We start from the raw sequence: 16,516 nt of genomic DNA on the forward strand, positions 1-16,516 counted from the left end.
AACAGCACACCGGCTATTACAGGCTTGAGGTCACGTGCTCGAGATGATCGAGACTCAGACTGGATTCAGGGACTCTTAAAAACCGACTGCGGCCAGACCTTAAATCCCCTTTCGGAGGATGAAGTGCGAGCCAGCCGACAGAGGGACGGGTCTTAATCCCCTGACATGACGGACATCTCCTCTCCGTGTGTGCTCGCGAATAAAAACCCGGAGCCCGCCCCCTGAAATCGGCACCGCGAGGGAAACTGAAGTAGGTGAAAGGTGAAAGCGAGAGAGAGAGAGAGAGAGAGAGAGAGAGAGAGAGAGAGTCAGAGTCGAGGGGCAAACGGGAAATGCCCGCAGCCCGCTGGACACGGTGGACAGAGAACAAATAAAGCCTTTAACGCTGAACATGATCTTTGTAACGGCCGCTCCGTTGTAGTTAATGGGCACGGAAACCGCGGATGCGGTGAGCCGAGTTGTCAACAAGCAGCTCTAAATATAGCCTCGAGCTCGCCGGAGACATCAGCGTCACAGCAAACAAACAAGTTTTATTAAAGTCCCCTAGTGGCTCAGACGAGCTGAATGGCGTAACGTTAAACTCCGAGGGTCGCCCTCTGTGCTTCGCCGCTCCCCGCACAGACGAGCCCCCCTCAGACAGACAGACAGAGGTTAGCAGCGCGGCTAGCCGCCTCTCCCCCTCAGCTGTCGTTCATAGCCGCAGCTCACGCGCACACGTACTAGTCCCAGCCCCCTCCAGCCTCCGCGCGCCCACAGCGGCTCCTCTCCAGCTCAGCCTCTGCAGGTAATACAGCCGCTATTCCCACCTTCTGTTCACACGCGGGCGTTTTGGGATTTATTGCGGTGCTGCAGCGCCTGTCCGTGGCGTCCTGTCGTGCGTTGTGGCGGAGCGGCTGAGCTCGTGCCGTTGTGCTTCGTGCGCGGAGACGGGTCGGATTATTTAATCCAGTCATTCTGTCTGGCGCGGTTTTCACTGGGAGCTTTTGGCTGAGAAATGCTTATGTTTTTAAAACGATTTGAGCGCAGTTTTAACATGAATTCATCAGTTTTATTCTGTAATTTCTGCACATGCACGTTGCTGATTCGTTGCTTTTTTTTTGGCTGCATTAAAGCGACATCAACACCGCTCGAGCTCAAACTCGTGTTCGTACACGTTGGTGAATGGGGGCGTGTGCGCGGGGGAGGCCGCGCCAGCCAATCAGCGCGCAGGACTCACCCACTGTGGGTCGGTTGTTTACCGCTCGCTGGAAACGCCCATAAAGAGAGCCGGAGGGAAACTGTGGATCCGGATTATGAGAATCCGCTCACGTAATTCGTCTACAGAGACGTTTCGAAACCTCAACGTGTAGCATTTTAGGAAAGCCAGAACGTCTAAACGCAACAAATATTGTGTTATAAATAATAATAATAATAAAAAACAAAGGTATATGTAATTTTGCTTTGTGGAAATTCGTCGTCAAACTAGGCGCTGGAATGGCGATCCGTTCCGATCCGGTACGCTTTTTCGTTGTATCCGTGATTTCACCCCCTTGAGCCCGAGATACAGTACGTTAGAGGCTGTCAGTGAGGGGGTGTGTTGCCCTAAAAAAATAGTCTAGGCATGGTGCAGTAAGCGAGTGGGTAGTTGTTTTTTTGTAATGCAGACACCGAATTTGTCCGGATTAGATACAGGTGAATCTCTTCTTTTTATCTACAGGTTTGGGCGAATCTTTTCTTGGTTCCTATACTACGTACCCCACCTAAATAATGTTATAATTTTGTTAATTTGTTCAGATGTTTTTTATAACCGACTTTTTCCCCAGTAGTGGTTCTGTAGAGCTTTTGTTTTGCCATGTTACAGGGCCTGTGATGAGCTCATTGAATTACCACTCATTTTGGGGCTGATGTGGGCCTGTTCAGGAAATGTAATGCACGTAAATCCTGTCTGGATTGCAGGTTTTTGGAGAGCCTGAGCCGACAGCGTGGTCCAGCCCCACTGAGGCACTAAGGGTAGGGCACAACATGGCAGCTATGAAGTCACGGGCAGGACCGAGGGCCACGCAACCCGCAACAGAAGAAGACGGAGGCTTGGTATGCTTAAATATTATGATTGAGTTTGAGGCTTGGTGGTGTAAGGTACCCCTATTCTGGACAGAGGAATGGGACAGAGAAAGGGTGGGGTGGCAGACTGCCCATGGTGTAACATAGCTGCTGCCCTAGTTTGAAGCTACGTAGTAGTAGGCTTTTACAATAACTCTCTTGTTCAACCTCTCGTAGATCTACATGCAGTGTTGTGGTCAGGAAGACGTGGATGCACAAAAACACTGCCAGAATCCCGTCCAGTCGTCGTCAGGTCCCGGGAGAGTGTGGCCCAGTACAGCGGCCGTGCCGAAGTCAAACCCCTTCACATTCCCACAGTCTTCCAACGTAGACCTGCCCTACAGGTGAGCTGTGGTTTCACAAGATCTCTATCCCACTTTAATGTTTCTAATTTATGCTTTTTATCCTTTCAAATGTAAACCATAATATACAGCTTCATCTTGCGTATTAAAATTGGCCCTCATTCTAGGGAATAATACATACCCATCAGACATAAACGTAGGATTTAATAAACCTTTCTTTTATATTTATTACATTTCTCAGGTATAGGAGTCCTGAGTCAGTGGAGATGGATGAGATCATGGCTGCAATGGTTCTTACCAGTCTGTCTTGCAGTCCAGCGGTCCAAAGCCCCCCGCAGAGAGATCCCCTGCCAGGTAAGCTGTTGCCTTTGGAAACCTGAACTGGCCAAGCAGACATTCGAAACATTTTTACACGCTACCATGACTGTACAAAACGATCTCAAAGACAAAGCGTCTGTGCTTGCCTGATTCATTTGACTGTCAGCTGACCACTCCTCATGCTGTGAAATGTAAAGGACCATTTTATGTTGTTGTGTGCCGGAACATAGCATAATGTGAGCCAGAGCAACATCGTCTCTGATTTGTTCAAAAAGATCTCATCTGGGTCATTATCTGTCTGAGAAATGCTTGTGATCTCCAAATTTGATCTCCACCACATCTTTTGTTACAATCTTATGTGAAAATTGACTAGGTTGATCAGTAATTGACTATGCTGATGCAATATAAAGAGACACCTTGGCACACAAAGCCTAGCCACAAGAAAATTAGTGAGGTCAGGTACTGATGTTTGATGATTTGTTCAGGATCACAAACAGCACTCATCTCAAACGTGTTCTATCGAGCTCCATCACTCCAGAGAACACAGTTCCACTGTACTACAGCCCACGGTTCTAAAGGGACTTTGTACCTCTCTAGCTGACGCTTGGCATGAAGCATGGGGACCTTAGACTCAGTGCAGTGCAATACAATACAATACATTTCAGTACATGCAGTACATTACAATTATAGTTACTTAACTCAGTGCTCATTTAAGTGCTATGTAAACAGATGTGTCTTCAGTTTGCGTTTGAAGACCACGAGAGACTCTGCTGTTCGGACAGCCAGTGGGAGTTCGTTCCACCACCTGGGTGCCAGAACAGATAATAGTCTTGATGCTTGAAGCTAGAAAGCACCAAATTTGTCTTGGTTGACCGACTACAAAAACGTATTAAATAATATAATAAGTAATATGTTTTATTTCAACAGGCAATTTTTCCATGAGCAATGAACTTCGGAGTGCATTCCAGTCAATATAAGATTGAAATTTTTGCAGGCTTTTGTTTCAATAGGGCAGCAGAAGTACAGGAAAACAGTGAAAAAACTCTTTTCCCCTTAGTGAGTGACTTAAACTGGGCTGTTGGCCAAAACACCCTCCATCCAGTCTTACAATTTCCCATGTGTATTGCCCAGCTGCCCCAGGGGACATGGAGTGTGGTGGAGGGGAGCTCTCGGACAGCGGCAGCAGCGGCTACTGGAGCTGGGACCATGGTAGCGTGAGCCCTGCTCCCTCACCATCCGTCACAGAGACAGACGGCAGCGTTGGCCATTCGGTGGATGAGGGGTTGCAAATGGAGCTGGAGCCTGGCTTGAGCGATGAGACGGAGAATATGAGGTGTAAGGTGAGAGTGATGACGGGTCTGTCAGAAACCTGTCAGTGCAGAAATGTTTGGCATTTGACTCTAACTCTGTGACTCCCCTGCCTCACGTCTCTTGGTGTGTCTCTTACACAGAGTTTGAGCAGAGGAGCATACAGGTGTTTATGGCCTGGCTGTGGCAAAGTGCTGACATCACGGGTCGGGATGAAACGTCACATTCGAATTCTCCATTTGGGGTGAGTCCTTCAGTTAAGAGCAAGTGAAATCGAGTCTAGGAGCTGTAGGGGTTTAGAGGCTTAGTAGATATTCTTGACAGCTGAACTTGTAATCATAATAAACAACAGTGTAATGGTCTACATCAGTGGTCACCAACCCTCCTCCTGGAGATCTACCTTCTGAAGGCAGTAAATACATGGGTGTCTATTAGGTGACTTAACAGACTTGGCAGTTAACGTTCTCTAAGTGTGTTGAGCTGTCCAATGACATTGCATGAAAAGATGTGTAAGCGCTTCATGTGTCTCGAAACAATGAGAGGAAATGGGGTAAAAAAAATTGGAAGCAAGCAGTGCTTTCATTTTCAAAAAAAGTCCCTTAAATTCAGTTAATTCAGCTTTCAACTTGTGCATTAGGTGTTTATGATTAGAGCAATTCAACTGTGGTGGGATCAGCAAGAACAAAACAAAGAATCTGTTATTTGTACATTATTGCTTTTCGATGTTAATGAACATATTGATGTCTGTTATCTCTATTAATTTCTGTTATCGCAATGACATTGTTAAGTTTATTTTAGTGAACAAAGTAAATGGCCTGTAATGTAGTACTTGTTGTGGTCAAGCTGCAGTCATGTGAAGAAGTGAAAAGTTTCAGCATATTTGGATGTACAGATATCCGTCTTCATTTAAACAATGTTGATAGATAGGAAAGGTCATATAATGTAACAGCTGACACTTAGAATTATCATTTTTATCATTTTTTATATTGGAGGAATTATTTATATTATTGGAATAAGAATAAGCAAAAAAATGCAATTTTCTAATGTGGAAAAAGTAAGTGCACCCCTGTATCACCTCTTTAAACATGTCAAATTGGAATCAAGTGCTAATGATTAGAACACTGTTAGAGGAAATCTTGGAGGAACCTTTTATATTTAAACCTTAGATAATTGGTCTGGTTTGCTCATTGTTATTAGAGTTAAGGGGTTTAATCATCATGCCTAATTCAAATGAGCTCTCTGAGGCCTTCAGAGCATTGTAGATGTCTATTAGTCTCGGAGGGGGTTTGAGAAGTTTCAGAGATATTGGAAATCAGTCATCCCACTGTCTAGAAGATCATCTACAAGTACAGAAGATTTAAAACCACTGTCCAGGCCAGGCTGCCCCAGCAAATTTAACCCAAGAGCAGATCGTAAAATTCTAAAAGAAAATTTTATCACAGGATCTGCAAGTAGCTCTTGCCTGTGGGTGTCAAAATGCATGCATCTACCATTAGAACGAGACTGCACAAATTTGACCTACATGGGAGGTGCAGCAGGAAGGAAGCATTTGCTGTGTAAAAAGAACATCTGAGCAAGACTAAAGTTTGAATAAATATCCAGGCAAGGACTTCTGAAACAACATAGTATGGACAAGCAATTCAAAGACAGAGTTGTTCAGCCACAGTACTAGAAGCGATGTTTGGCGAAAACCAGAGACAGCATTTGATCAGAAGAACCTTATACCAGCTGTAAAACATGGTGGTGAAATGTTGAAATGTTATGGTTTGGCTGCTTTGCTGGCCAGCTTGCACTCATAGAATCAACTTTGAATTCTCCTTCATACCAGTGATGATCAAATACTGATATGCCCACATGTGTTAAAAAAAAAAAAAGGAAACATTTCATGTGGGTTGTTTGCTTCTTCACATGACTGTATATAGTCTACTAATTCTTTCATTTTATCTTCATCTCTCTCTCAGCAGTGGATCAGAGCAGTCCCATAGAGAGGAAGACTTCTACTACACTGAAGTTTCCTCAGAGGAGCAGGAGCCGACACCACCCTCTCCTGATCCTTCATTCTTCAGTGGGCCCTGGTCCTCCTGCAGCTCCACCCACAGCCAGTCCACTCATGGACCCCAAGAGGCCCCACCCCCATCCAGCGCTCTCAGTCAGTCCGCCCCCAGCAGCGTGTGGCAGATCCATACAGAACATCTCTACCAGGTAGCACTCTAACATCTTACTCCTGTAGGCAGTTAGGAATACTTTAAGTAAGTTAATGAATAAAGTTATCCTTTATTAGTCCCACAACAGGGAAATTCACACCCGCATTTAACCCATCTGTGAAACACCCACGTACAAAGTAGTGAACACACACACTAGGGGCAGTGAGTATACTTGCCCGGAGTGGTGGGCAGCCCTATTCACGGTGCCCGGGGAGCAGATGGGGGTTAGGTGCCTTGCTCAAGGGCACGTCAGTCAACTCAGGGGACCGAAAAAGGGGTAAAAAGGGGGCTAACAAAGCATCAGAGAAACAGATGGACTACAGTCTGTAACTGTAGAACTACAAAGTGCATCTGTATAATAAGTGGAGCTAATAAAATGGACAATGAGTGTAGAAACATGGTCAGAATGTTATGTCTGATCAGTATAAGTGCATTTGGACAATGCTTATTGGTTTATATGAGCTTCCATTACTAGTCACCTCTATTAGCCTCTTAGCTCCAGTATAAATGTACATTTTGCAGGCTCTAATTCATACATTCCAAGAAAGGGAGTGGTTCTGTTGTAGAGTACCCTAATTCTCTTTTTGTTTCTGTAGGCCTGCACTCCCATCGAGGTGACCGTGTTGCCTGGATCTCCTGCGTCCTGTGATCGACCTCCTCCTGGTGGCCTTCAGTCGAGACCTCAGGTAGACTCATTTCTTGTATACCTCATTTTATTGGAATACTGTTTGATTGTTTTTCCATTTTTAAAATGACCCTAAAGGTCTCAGAAGAGGCAGTGCTAGCTGAACGGAGTGTGGAGATGCATAATTTAAAGGCTCTAAAGCCTTGGACTTCCACAGATATCATTCTATAACTGTAGCAGCCTGAAGTGTCAGTAGTGCATGTAGATATCCTTGTTGTAACGTGTATAGTAGGTGGTCTAAGGGGTCAAGTGTGTGAGTGTGGCAGTGGGGTTACTGCAGGGTTTGTCACCATGCTCCACCATCTCCTGTCTCACAGATCACCACCACCCGCAGCCGTTCCGTCAGTGTGGGAGAGCAGTGGCTACAGCGGAACAGCGCCCCCACCAGGTCACAGACCATGAGTGCATCACCCTCCAGAGGCCACTGCTCATTCCGGTTTGTGCGCCTCCTTTCACTATAATCATTGTAATTGCTTGATAATATAAAAAAAGTTTAAAGCTGCTACTTAATGTTCAGTTTCCAGTTAAAATGCTACACTATTAAACAGGATTATGTTTTCGTACCTAATTAAATGTTGGCAGCTGGAAATGATGATGTAATCATGGTAATGTGAGCTTGATTAAAGAACAGAAAACTCCATTATAACTATGGGATCTTTTAAATACATACAAAATAAATATAATTTGAAATGAAGTGTTTGGGCAAAAAACTGTTTTGTGGGCTATAGTCTTGTATAGTTGTATAGTATAGTTAAACTGTTTTGTGGGCTATAGTTTCTCATTATGTTGATTGGCACTTTTATGTTCTGGAACATGGAACATAGCTGTTGTGTACGGTATTAAGAGATATGATAAATGCTGGGTTGCCAAATGAATCAAAAACATTATTGTACAATTATTATAAAGCCTTTTGTCATACTAATGGTAATGGTTTCTTACTGAGAAGCTGATGTTGCTCCTTGCTACAGTCATCTGTGGGTGGGAGTCCAATTTAGCATAATTAGCCTCACCCCCCTCCCCACACCCCCTGCCCCTATTATGTTCTCCTCCACGCGTGCTGAGCTGTTCAGTGCCGTTGTGGTGGCGTCTCACGTCTTGGATGAAACATGCTAGCCTCAACACTCCCAGCCTCACAGGATCGTATGATGAGGGAGAAATGTAGACATGATAGCAGGTGGAATTTATGCAGTGACTAAAAATTGTTGTTGTCCTTCACTCCCTGTTCTTTTATGTTTTCAGGAAGGGCCGAGGAGAGGCCAAAAAGTGCCGCAAGGTTTACGGTGTGGAGCGCAGGGATCAGTGGTGCACTGCTTGTCGCTGGAAGAAAGCCTGTCAACGCTTCCCTGACTAAAAACAAAAAAACAAAACAAACAAAAAAAAAAAGACTTCAGGAGGCGAAAAAGAATCGCCATTTTTCCTTTTCTTTCCTCCGACCACTTTTGGCACTGTAGAGGACAGCAAGAACCCCTCTTCACTTTTGTACCTGTATTTTTTTTGTTTTCTTACGAGAATTGAAATTGTTTTTTGGTATCTTTTCCTGCGAAGTGACTGCTGGTGCTAGCTGTTGAGACTGTGCGTGTGGTGCGCTAGGGTCCCGTCTCCTCTGTTTCTTTTCCCTTTTATGAAACAAAAAGCTTCACCCTGTAACTGAAAACTTGTAGTTTTTCTCCCTCGCTCCTGCACATCTTCCCCAGAGATTATTTAAGTGATCGTTAGTTTTGGTATATTGTGAACATGAACGTTTTTATTGTTTTTTTTTCTATTGCTGTTTTCTTGGCCTGGAAGATGTACTAGCGTAATGTCATGTATTGTCTTTATTTTCTATGTATCTGCTGAGATATATGGGTTTTAGTCCTTTTTCTTTTATACACATTTCATTTTTATTTTTGTTTGACATAATGCCCACATGTCAGCGCTTCCTAATCAAGTGAAACTGCCAGATATAAAGCTATAATGAGGTTGAGTGGTGGATGCGACTGACGTTAAGGATCAGAGAGTACGGAAGTTGTAAGAGAGAGATTAGTGCAGCTATAATCTGTGATCGAATACCAAAGTGCTATTGCAGCGGTGATTCAAAGGGAGTTTGATTAGATGCGGCCCTGAAACTAAGTTGGGCTCATTCCTATTTGTAAGTCCCTTGTCATCCTTCTAAACAGTATTATGATCTTTTTTGTGTAACAGATCAAACTTTTGGGAACATTCAAAAAACATGGATGCTGCTGACAAGAGATGGTTAAACATGACAACAAACACACTACAAAATATGCAAATATGAGAATCTGATCGTTGCATGACAAATCACAAGAGAAATAGTAAACTATTTTATTGGTATTTGTGTGCATTTTATGTACAAGTTGGACAGTCTAAAACAAAAGTGTACTTTGGAAAAAAGAACTGCAATATATGTTTGAACTGTGTATCATTCACAAAGCCAAACTGTAACGTGTTTTTAAATATACATCATTCACAAAGCCAAAACAACACATAAATGAAGAATACTGTAATGGACACTTCACAGCTTTATGCCCATTCCTTGTTTGCCTCTTGAAAGACCACATCCAAAGGTCAAAAAAAGTAGGAACTGTGACTTTGTGACTTTCTCAAACAAATACAAGAATGAAGGAAACAAACACTTGAAGAAATCCAATTTGCATATGTGCACAAGTAAAAGGTAAGTATGTAGAAGACATGCAGAATTCATCTGTTAGATGTTGCTGTGAGCCTCACTATCGAATTAGGTTTGACCAGAATGTTTTTCACAAAAAAATCTCACAGTATGTGCTGACCACTGATCTAAGATCATGCTCTTTTCTGTTTATGGTGATAGACAAAAACACAAAACCTAATTTCCACTCACTGGCCACTTGAATAGAAACACCCATCTTGTATAAAGAGCGCAGTTGTTGCAGTTTGTGTCTTCTGGTCGTCCATCAGTGCTCAGTGTCTGAACCCAGAGTGGCTAATGGATGGATATATTTGAGTGGTGGGCTGCTCTCAAACTGGAGGAAATCCCTTCAACATCACTGTTACTGTTATTTAGGCCCAAGCTCATTTCTCCCCTGGCCTCTACCACTTAGCCCTTAGCCCTCTGTTTTGCGAGTTCATGTCTAGGGGTAGGGTGTCCCTATTCTTGTTGAGATAGAGTGGTAGGGTGAAGTGTTAGGTCTACATGGTCCTCCAAGCAGAGGTTTTTCAGAGACTCACTCCAAACTGTATTATAAGAAGAAGAAGAAAACAAAACCATCAAGATGGCTGTGCGAGCGACCGAAGAAACCCACAATGTGAGAATTTTCACTGTTAAAAATCATGATAACCATTGTTTTATCTTAGTTTAATGTCGTTTCAGTGTATTATGGTCGTTTTCTTCATAACAAGCATAAAAAAATCACTTACAGCATGCTAATATCTCGGTAGCTGGCTAGCTAACTTTCCCATTCCACCTTAAATAGTCCAGCAGTTCTGATGCCTGGAGCGCCAGCATGTAACTGCTGCACCATTTAAGGTGGAACGGGAAAACTCGAACAAGAAGCTGGTGAATATCTGACTTCAGCTTCGTATCACCAAAGAATTAACAGTGGGCGATAATAAATAATTGCCCCCCTCTTTGAAAACATATGATGCTTTAAATGTAACTAAAGCCCAACAGTGAGGAGCCGAACTTTACCCTCATCTGCTGTCACTGAAGACGGGCAGGGTCGCCCACAGAGCAGCGCTAGTAGCTGTTAATGGAGTAATGTGTGTTTTTTGTTTTTTGTTTTTTTATTTGCGGTTTGTCCCATTTCGTAGGGCAAGATTTCAACCCCTACCCCTTGCAACTCATTTCCAAGGCGTTAGAGTGACACTCGAAAACAAGGGGTTGGGGTAAAAGAGAAGAAATGGGATTGGGCCTTGGACTCATACCACACTTGGGAATGGGCTATATGGCAAAAATACACAGTCACAATACTTCAAGAAATTTGCCACTATATTTATTTTTCCGGACATTTGATGTTGAAATGGACAAAAAAGAATGAATTTTATTCAACATTTGACACATTGCACTGCACTAAATCCCGTGAAATAGGACTAATGATTCTCTGAAACAAAACATGCAGTTCAGTTTTCTACTAGTACTGAAGATATTCATGATATGCTTGGAAAACCATATTGTGACACAGTGTGACAATTTATCACAATAACGATAAAAATTGCCATATAGCCCAGCTCTACACCGCACTATACCACTGCCATGTGTTCTTGCTGTTCTTGAGAAAGGTCCACCACCCAAATAGCATCTGGTCACCACAGGTGGAGAAGGGCTACCATTGTGCATGAACAGATGGGCTGCAGTCATAACTGCACACCTAAATAGTGGACCTACAAGGTAGGTGGAACTCATAAGTGGCCCGTAAGTGTATGTGCAACACAGGTATCCAAGGGAATGGAATCTGGCCTAAGCTTAAAGAGAAAAGGAGGAAAAAACTTAGAGATAACTTGTGTGAACTCTAGAGGGCAGCATTGCTCTATGGAGTAAGTGTTTGCTCAAAAAGACCCAGTGAAATAAGACTCCACACTGTCTAAAATGGCTCCCTGGGTAACATACAGTGTTTATCCTTAACTCATTTATCATGTAGCGCATGACATGAGACGTGAGCTAATGTGTAGCGATTTAAAAGAAATAAATAAAACAATACGGAAGATAAGCATCCATCAATCTGATGGCTGTACTCGGACTCTTGAATGGCATGGGCATCCTTGTGTGCAAGATAACCTAAACTGAGTGCCACTAAAAATGTGCAATAATGATAAATTGATAAGGAAGATAAAAGATAAAGTGCTTTTCTCTCTCACGTCATTCACAGAAGCAGACGTTCTTGGTGCTCTGCGACCACTCTTTTACATCCAGAGCTCCATGATACTGACGCACATGCTCGGGGGAAGTTTCAGTGCAGTGCTTTTATTTTTGCAATGGTTAAAACTTAATAAGAATAGATTGAACTTATTAAGAGTGGCAGTTGCTGAAAATTCAGAACAAATGAGAAGCTCACTTTTCAATTTTTTACCATTAGGTTAAAATTAACATTAAGAATGTCAGCTGCTGAAAATTCAAAACAAACAGCCTGTTGAGTTTTCAATTTTTGATGAGCATAACGAGCTTGAACTCAGTTTGGTCACAAAAGTTTACTGCTTCATGAAAATGTCAATGGTGGAGAAGGAAAGAAAAAACATTCCTCAGTGGATATCAACACACTATCTTGGAATATTTTTAACATGTCTTGGGTTGCGGTACATGAAAGAGGTATAGGGGAGGGATCAGCGCCGGTTTGTAGGGGCTCAGACTTCGTTCTTTTGTCGGACTCCGGCGATGGAGAGGTTGTTGAAGCGGCCTGAGCGGCCTGAGCGGGAAGTGAGGCTCAGGTACTGCCTCAGCAACTGGCTCACTCGCTTCTGGTTGTTCCACTTCCGGGCCGACTTGCGGATCCCTATGAAGCCACCATAACGCTTCTGCAGGGATCTGCCGGAGCCCACCAGCTTCCGGAAGCCATGGCGGCCCTTGAGGAAGCCGCCAAAGCGTTTGGATAAATCTAGGTCGTGGGGGTCATCACGCTCGTTCTCAGCAACCACATTTTGTCCCTGCCCCACTTCCTCCTCCAGCCTGGAGTCAGGCTGTGGGCCATAGGAGGCCCCCAGGGCTTGTGCTGCATGGCGGAATTGTTCCAGTGCTTCCGAGAACTCCACGCTTCCGTCATCCTCCATGCTCACCATGGCCAGCGGCTCCACTGTTTCCATTTCAGCCTCTGCACGCTTTGACACGGCATTTTCTTCTGGTGGCAGGGCCACGGAGTTCGAACCTACTGCCCGATCACACAGATCCCAAGTGGGAGCCGGGGACGCTTGGGCCTCACACTCCAGCAGACACACCTGCTGAGACACCAGGGGCACAAATAGGTTATTCCAGTGGTCAGCAAACCCTCCAGTGCCCAATTCCACTTCTTTTTCTCCTTGACCTATCACTACTGAAATTTGTATCTGTATCATGTCTACATAACACAGGTGCTTATTTGGTGAAGAAACTGTGGACCTGACAAACCCCTCAAATACTTAACGCATGTGTAGCTTTGTGAAAATTAAACCCAAGTGAGCAAAGCAAATGGTTTTTAAAACTAGTTCAGGGGGCTTAGTCATACTACTGAGATACTTACATACATACTGAGATGCTTGCAGTACCTCACAATAGTTTGCAAGGTAGCTAAATGCTCACAGATACACTTAGCTAACTAGCTACCCTTAACTAAATAGCTTTTATAAGGATATAAGCAGCACTGAGTAGATAAAATGTCATCAGTTATGTAAATTGGTTTTGACTCAAGTCAAACTGATTTGAGAAGGTTTAAACCATCTTTCCGCATTCCAATGTCTTGAAATGACCCAGACAGCAAGCACATATCGGTCCGCTGATTTCATAAAGTCAGCACCCCACTGACTGTTCACCACTGCTGGTCCACCATGGGACCCCCCAGATTACTGTCCTGCATACAAGATCTACCTAGGTTTTAATCTCCTAAAACTGATTTTAAATGCACAGAGACTTTTATTCATAAAATAAACTTAGAAAAGTATTACAAACATCTGAGAGAAAAAATTAATGAATAGGCATAAAATTATGACCACCTCCTTATTTCTACGCTCATTGTCCATTTTATCAGCTCCACTTACTATATAGGAGCACTTTGTAGTTCTACGGTTACAGACAGTAGTCCATCTGTTTCACTGATACTTTGTTAGCCCCCTTTTACCCTGTTCTTCAGTGGTCAGGACCCCCATGGACCCTCACAGAGCAGGTACTATTTGGGTGGTGGATCATTCTTAGCACAGCAGTAACACTGATGTGGTGGGGGTGTGTTAGTGTGTGTTGTGCTGGTCTGAGTGGATCAGACACAGCAGTGCTGCTGGAGTTTTTAATACCTCAGTGTCACTGCTGGACTGAGAATAGTCTACCAACCAAAAACATCCAGCCAACAGCGTCCTGTGACCACTGATGAAGGACTAGAGGATGACCAACACAAACTGTACAGCAGCAGATGAGCTATCATCTCTGACTTTACAGCTACAAGGTGGACTGACAAAGTAGGAGTGTCTAATAGAGTGGACAGTGAGTGGACACAGTGTTTAAAAACTCCAGCAACACTGCTGTGTCTGATCCACTCATACCAGCACAACACACATTCACACACCTCCACCACATCAGTGTTACTGCAGAGCTGAGAATGATCCACCACCCAAATAGTACCTGCTCTTTTAGGGCCCATGGGGGTCCTGACCACTGAAGAACAGGGTAAATCTACAAGGTGGATTGTGAGTGGACACAATGTTTAAAAACTCCACAGCGAACAACTTACATTGTCACTTGGAGACTAAACATAGTCTGTACACATCTAAACCTGTGAGCCAGACTTCCATTTGTAACTCTTCCAGAACTTGGAATGGTAGCTGCCATTCCATTGGGAGAGTCATAAAATAACACTTGGTGAATAGGGTCTTCCTGGGGGCCGTGGAAGCTTTTGTGGTCAGTTGACATGCAAAGACTATGAAAAAATTATTTATTCTATTGAACATTACTTCAAACTATAGCTTGCAGTTGTAGCTCTTTGGCATAGTTTTGGTGAAGTATTGAAATGTATATCTTGTGATGTAGTGCTGCCTGACTCACTTACTCAAGTCAAACTGTGGGATCGAGCTTCTGCCGGTTGAAACTTCATTCAAGCCTTTTGAATTTGAGGCCTCTTTTCCACTGTAGGGCCAAACACAGAGGGCATCCGTTCCAGTGGCGTTTCCACATGGACACAGTTCAACATGGAACACTTAACTGTACTCGGGGCCACAGAACCGTTTGGTGGGATGCTGTAATGACGAAGCTATCCGCCGATTGGTTCTATGTTTATATATTTTTGTGCCTCAGCATTCTGCTCTGCTATTTTGAAACCAAAAGCATTCAAATAAATTCAGTTTGCTCAAATAAATGAAACCAGTGCACAATTATGGATATAATCCATTACAAATCCATTCTTCAATAAACATCAAAGCTTCAATCTAACACCAATTTCTAAATGTAAATTGGTGCTGCCTAACCAGCTAGACGAAAGCAGGTGGTTAGCATTAGCTTAGCTAGCATGCTGCTGGCGCTGCTCACCACAGAACAGATTCGATTCTGACTAACAAAAGCTTTACTGACACAAATTTAGATGATAATGCCTCAAATCTGAGGAAGTGAAGTCGAGTGGCTGTTAGAGGGACAGAAAGCTGAAATTAACCTCTTCTCTGGTGTCTGAAGCTGGAGCCTCCTAGCTAAGCTAATGCTAGCCGACTCTTCTCTCCTGGCTAACTTAGCTAAAGAGATCCAAACACAAATTCGAAAGACTGGTGCTGGAGTGACAGAAAGACAAAAAATAGAGTTGTTCTGTGGTGCTATGAGTTGTACCCTGTCATGTGACACTAGTGCTAATGTAATTATCCAGCTACAGGTGAAACCCACGGCAGTCTGTTTCAGTAACAGATGCTCAAATAAAGTGTTTAGAGGATAAACAAGATGAGAGCCCAGAGTTGGAGTGACAGACGGAATCAAACATGTTTGTGGTGGGTGGTGTGTATGTTGAGATTAGCCTGTTAGCCATTGGTTTATGTAGTTTTCTTGGGTCCTAAAGTTTTCCTGGTTCTGATGTAGCAGTACAACAGATGGAAACAGAAACTGTAACTGGTCTCACGAGTCCGGGCCAGTACGGAATGGCCCAGTACAGCCCTGAGAACCATTTGGCTTGATAGTGGAAAAGTGGCCAGAATGCCCTCTAAGATGCTTTGTGGATTCCCTTGAGTGTGGGAGGGGGGTCTGAGGGTAACTTTATGTTGTGTAATAGGAATGCAGGGATTAAGATCAAATGCATATCAGAGAACTAATCAAGTCTTTTTTAAAGTAGTTAGCTGGATCAGGTGTAGCAGGGTTGGATTAGAACTAAAGCTTGCGGGCAGGTAGATGAGACTTTACCAGAATAGACTATAGAATCAGTGCAATGGATGGTGAAATGGCATGAGTAAATCCTGGCCATTAGAGGGTGAAAGGACAGAGCATAAATCGTCATTGTGCCCCAGATCATTAGAGCCCAGGGATACAGATCCTCTGGATCATAATGTGGCTGTGACACTGCATGTGGGCGTAGGTAAGGGTTATAATCTGCCAAGTGAGGCAGAATGTCTATTGGAAATGAAGCAGAAATCTTCACTTCACTGGAAAACCCATAAAAAGTAGAAGCCCCATATAGCAGGAGGCTTTGACCAGGAGCGTTATGCGTACATTTGCGGAAATTAATTATCTGTTGCAAATGAAATGCAGACTGCAGAGGTTTCACCAAGCCAACAGATACAAAAGCGAACGATTATTTTTGCGCTCGTAAATGTGTGAATGACAATTAGATTTCTGCAGTTGAGTAATTGAGTACAATACAATATGTTTAAATAAGAATAGTAAGGGTGACTATACATATTCATATGCATACATAACAGGTATGGTGCAACTGTGGATGATAGTATGAGTTTTTTTGCCTTTTTGATTCTACAGTGGAAAAACGGCCCTGAGGGGGTCCATCTGG

At 43.5% G+C, this 16,516-nt stretch overlaps 2 protein-coding genes across 8 annotated transcripts in view; one reads left to right on the forward strand and one right to left on the reverse strand.

The window, feature by feature from the left end:
- znf395b (zinc finger protein 395b) lies at positions 1-9,227 on the forward strand. 5 transcript variants are annotated; one of them, XM_017718454.2, is made up of 10 exons: positions 1-250; positions 1,936-2,070; positions 2,257-2,423; positions 2,623-2,735; positions 3,831-4,039; positions 4,151-4,251; positions 5,969-6,209; positions 6,808-6,897; positions 7,214-7,332; positions 8,136-9,227. In XM_017718454.2, the coding sequence occupies exons 2-10, from the start codon at positions 2,002-2,004 to the stop codon at positions 8,245-8,247; spliced, it is 1,221 nt and encodes a 406-aa protein (XP_017573943.1). In that variant the 5' UTR covers positions 1-250; positions 1,936-2,001; the 3' UTR covers positions 8,248-9,227. The 5 variants fall into 5 exon arrangements, with proteins under 5 accessions (XP_017573943.1, XP_017573941.1, XP_017573940.1 ...); XM_017718452.2 differs by lacking the exon at positions 1-250 and adding an exon at positions 529-784; XM_017718451.2 differs by lacking the exon at positions 1-250 and adding an exon at positions 1,518-1,671.
- The window catches only part of pnocb (prepronociceptin b), a 25,820-nt gene continuing 18,375 nt past the window's right edge, over positions 9,072-16,516 (reverse strand). For 2 of the 3 annotated variants that reach the window (XM_017718486.2, XM_017718485.2), the window contains one exon: positions 9,072-12,800. In XM_017718486.2, the coding sequence (XP_017573975.1) occupies positions 12,210-12,800 (591 nt within the window). In that variant the 3' untranslated portion in view covers positions 9,072-12,209. The remainder of the gene's footprint in view (positions 12,801-16,516) is intronic. The other variant, XM_017718484.2, reaches the window with a different exon arrangement.

This window comes from Pygocentrus nattereri, chromosome 4 (assembly GCF_015220715.1).
Source record: "Pygocentrus nattereri isolate fPygNat1 chromosome 4, fPygNat1.pri, whole genome shotgun sequence".
NCBI lineage: Eukaryota > Metazoa > Chordata > Actinopteri > Characiformes > Serrasalmidae > Pygocentrus > Pygocentrus nattereri.

Excerpts from the sequence above, each read along its gene's own strand:
- znf395b (XM_017718454.2), top strand. The coding sequence starts at position 2,002 with ATGGCAGCTATGAAGTCACGGGCAGGACCGAGGGCCACGCAACCCGCA. Across the intron at positions 2,071-2,256 it reads CAGAAGAAGACGGAGGCTTG|ATCTACATGCAGTGTTGTGG; the intron begins GTATGCTTAAAT and ends AACCTCTCGTAG. Across the intron at positions 4,040-4,150 it reads CGGAGAATATGAGGTGTAAG|AGTTTGAGCAGAGGAGCATA; the intron begins GTGAGAGTGATG and ends TCTCTTACACAG.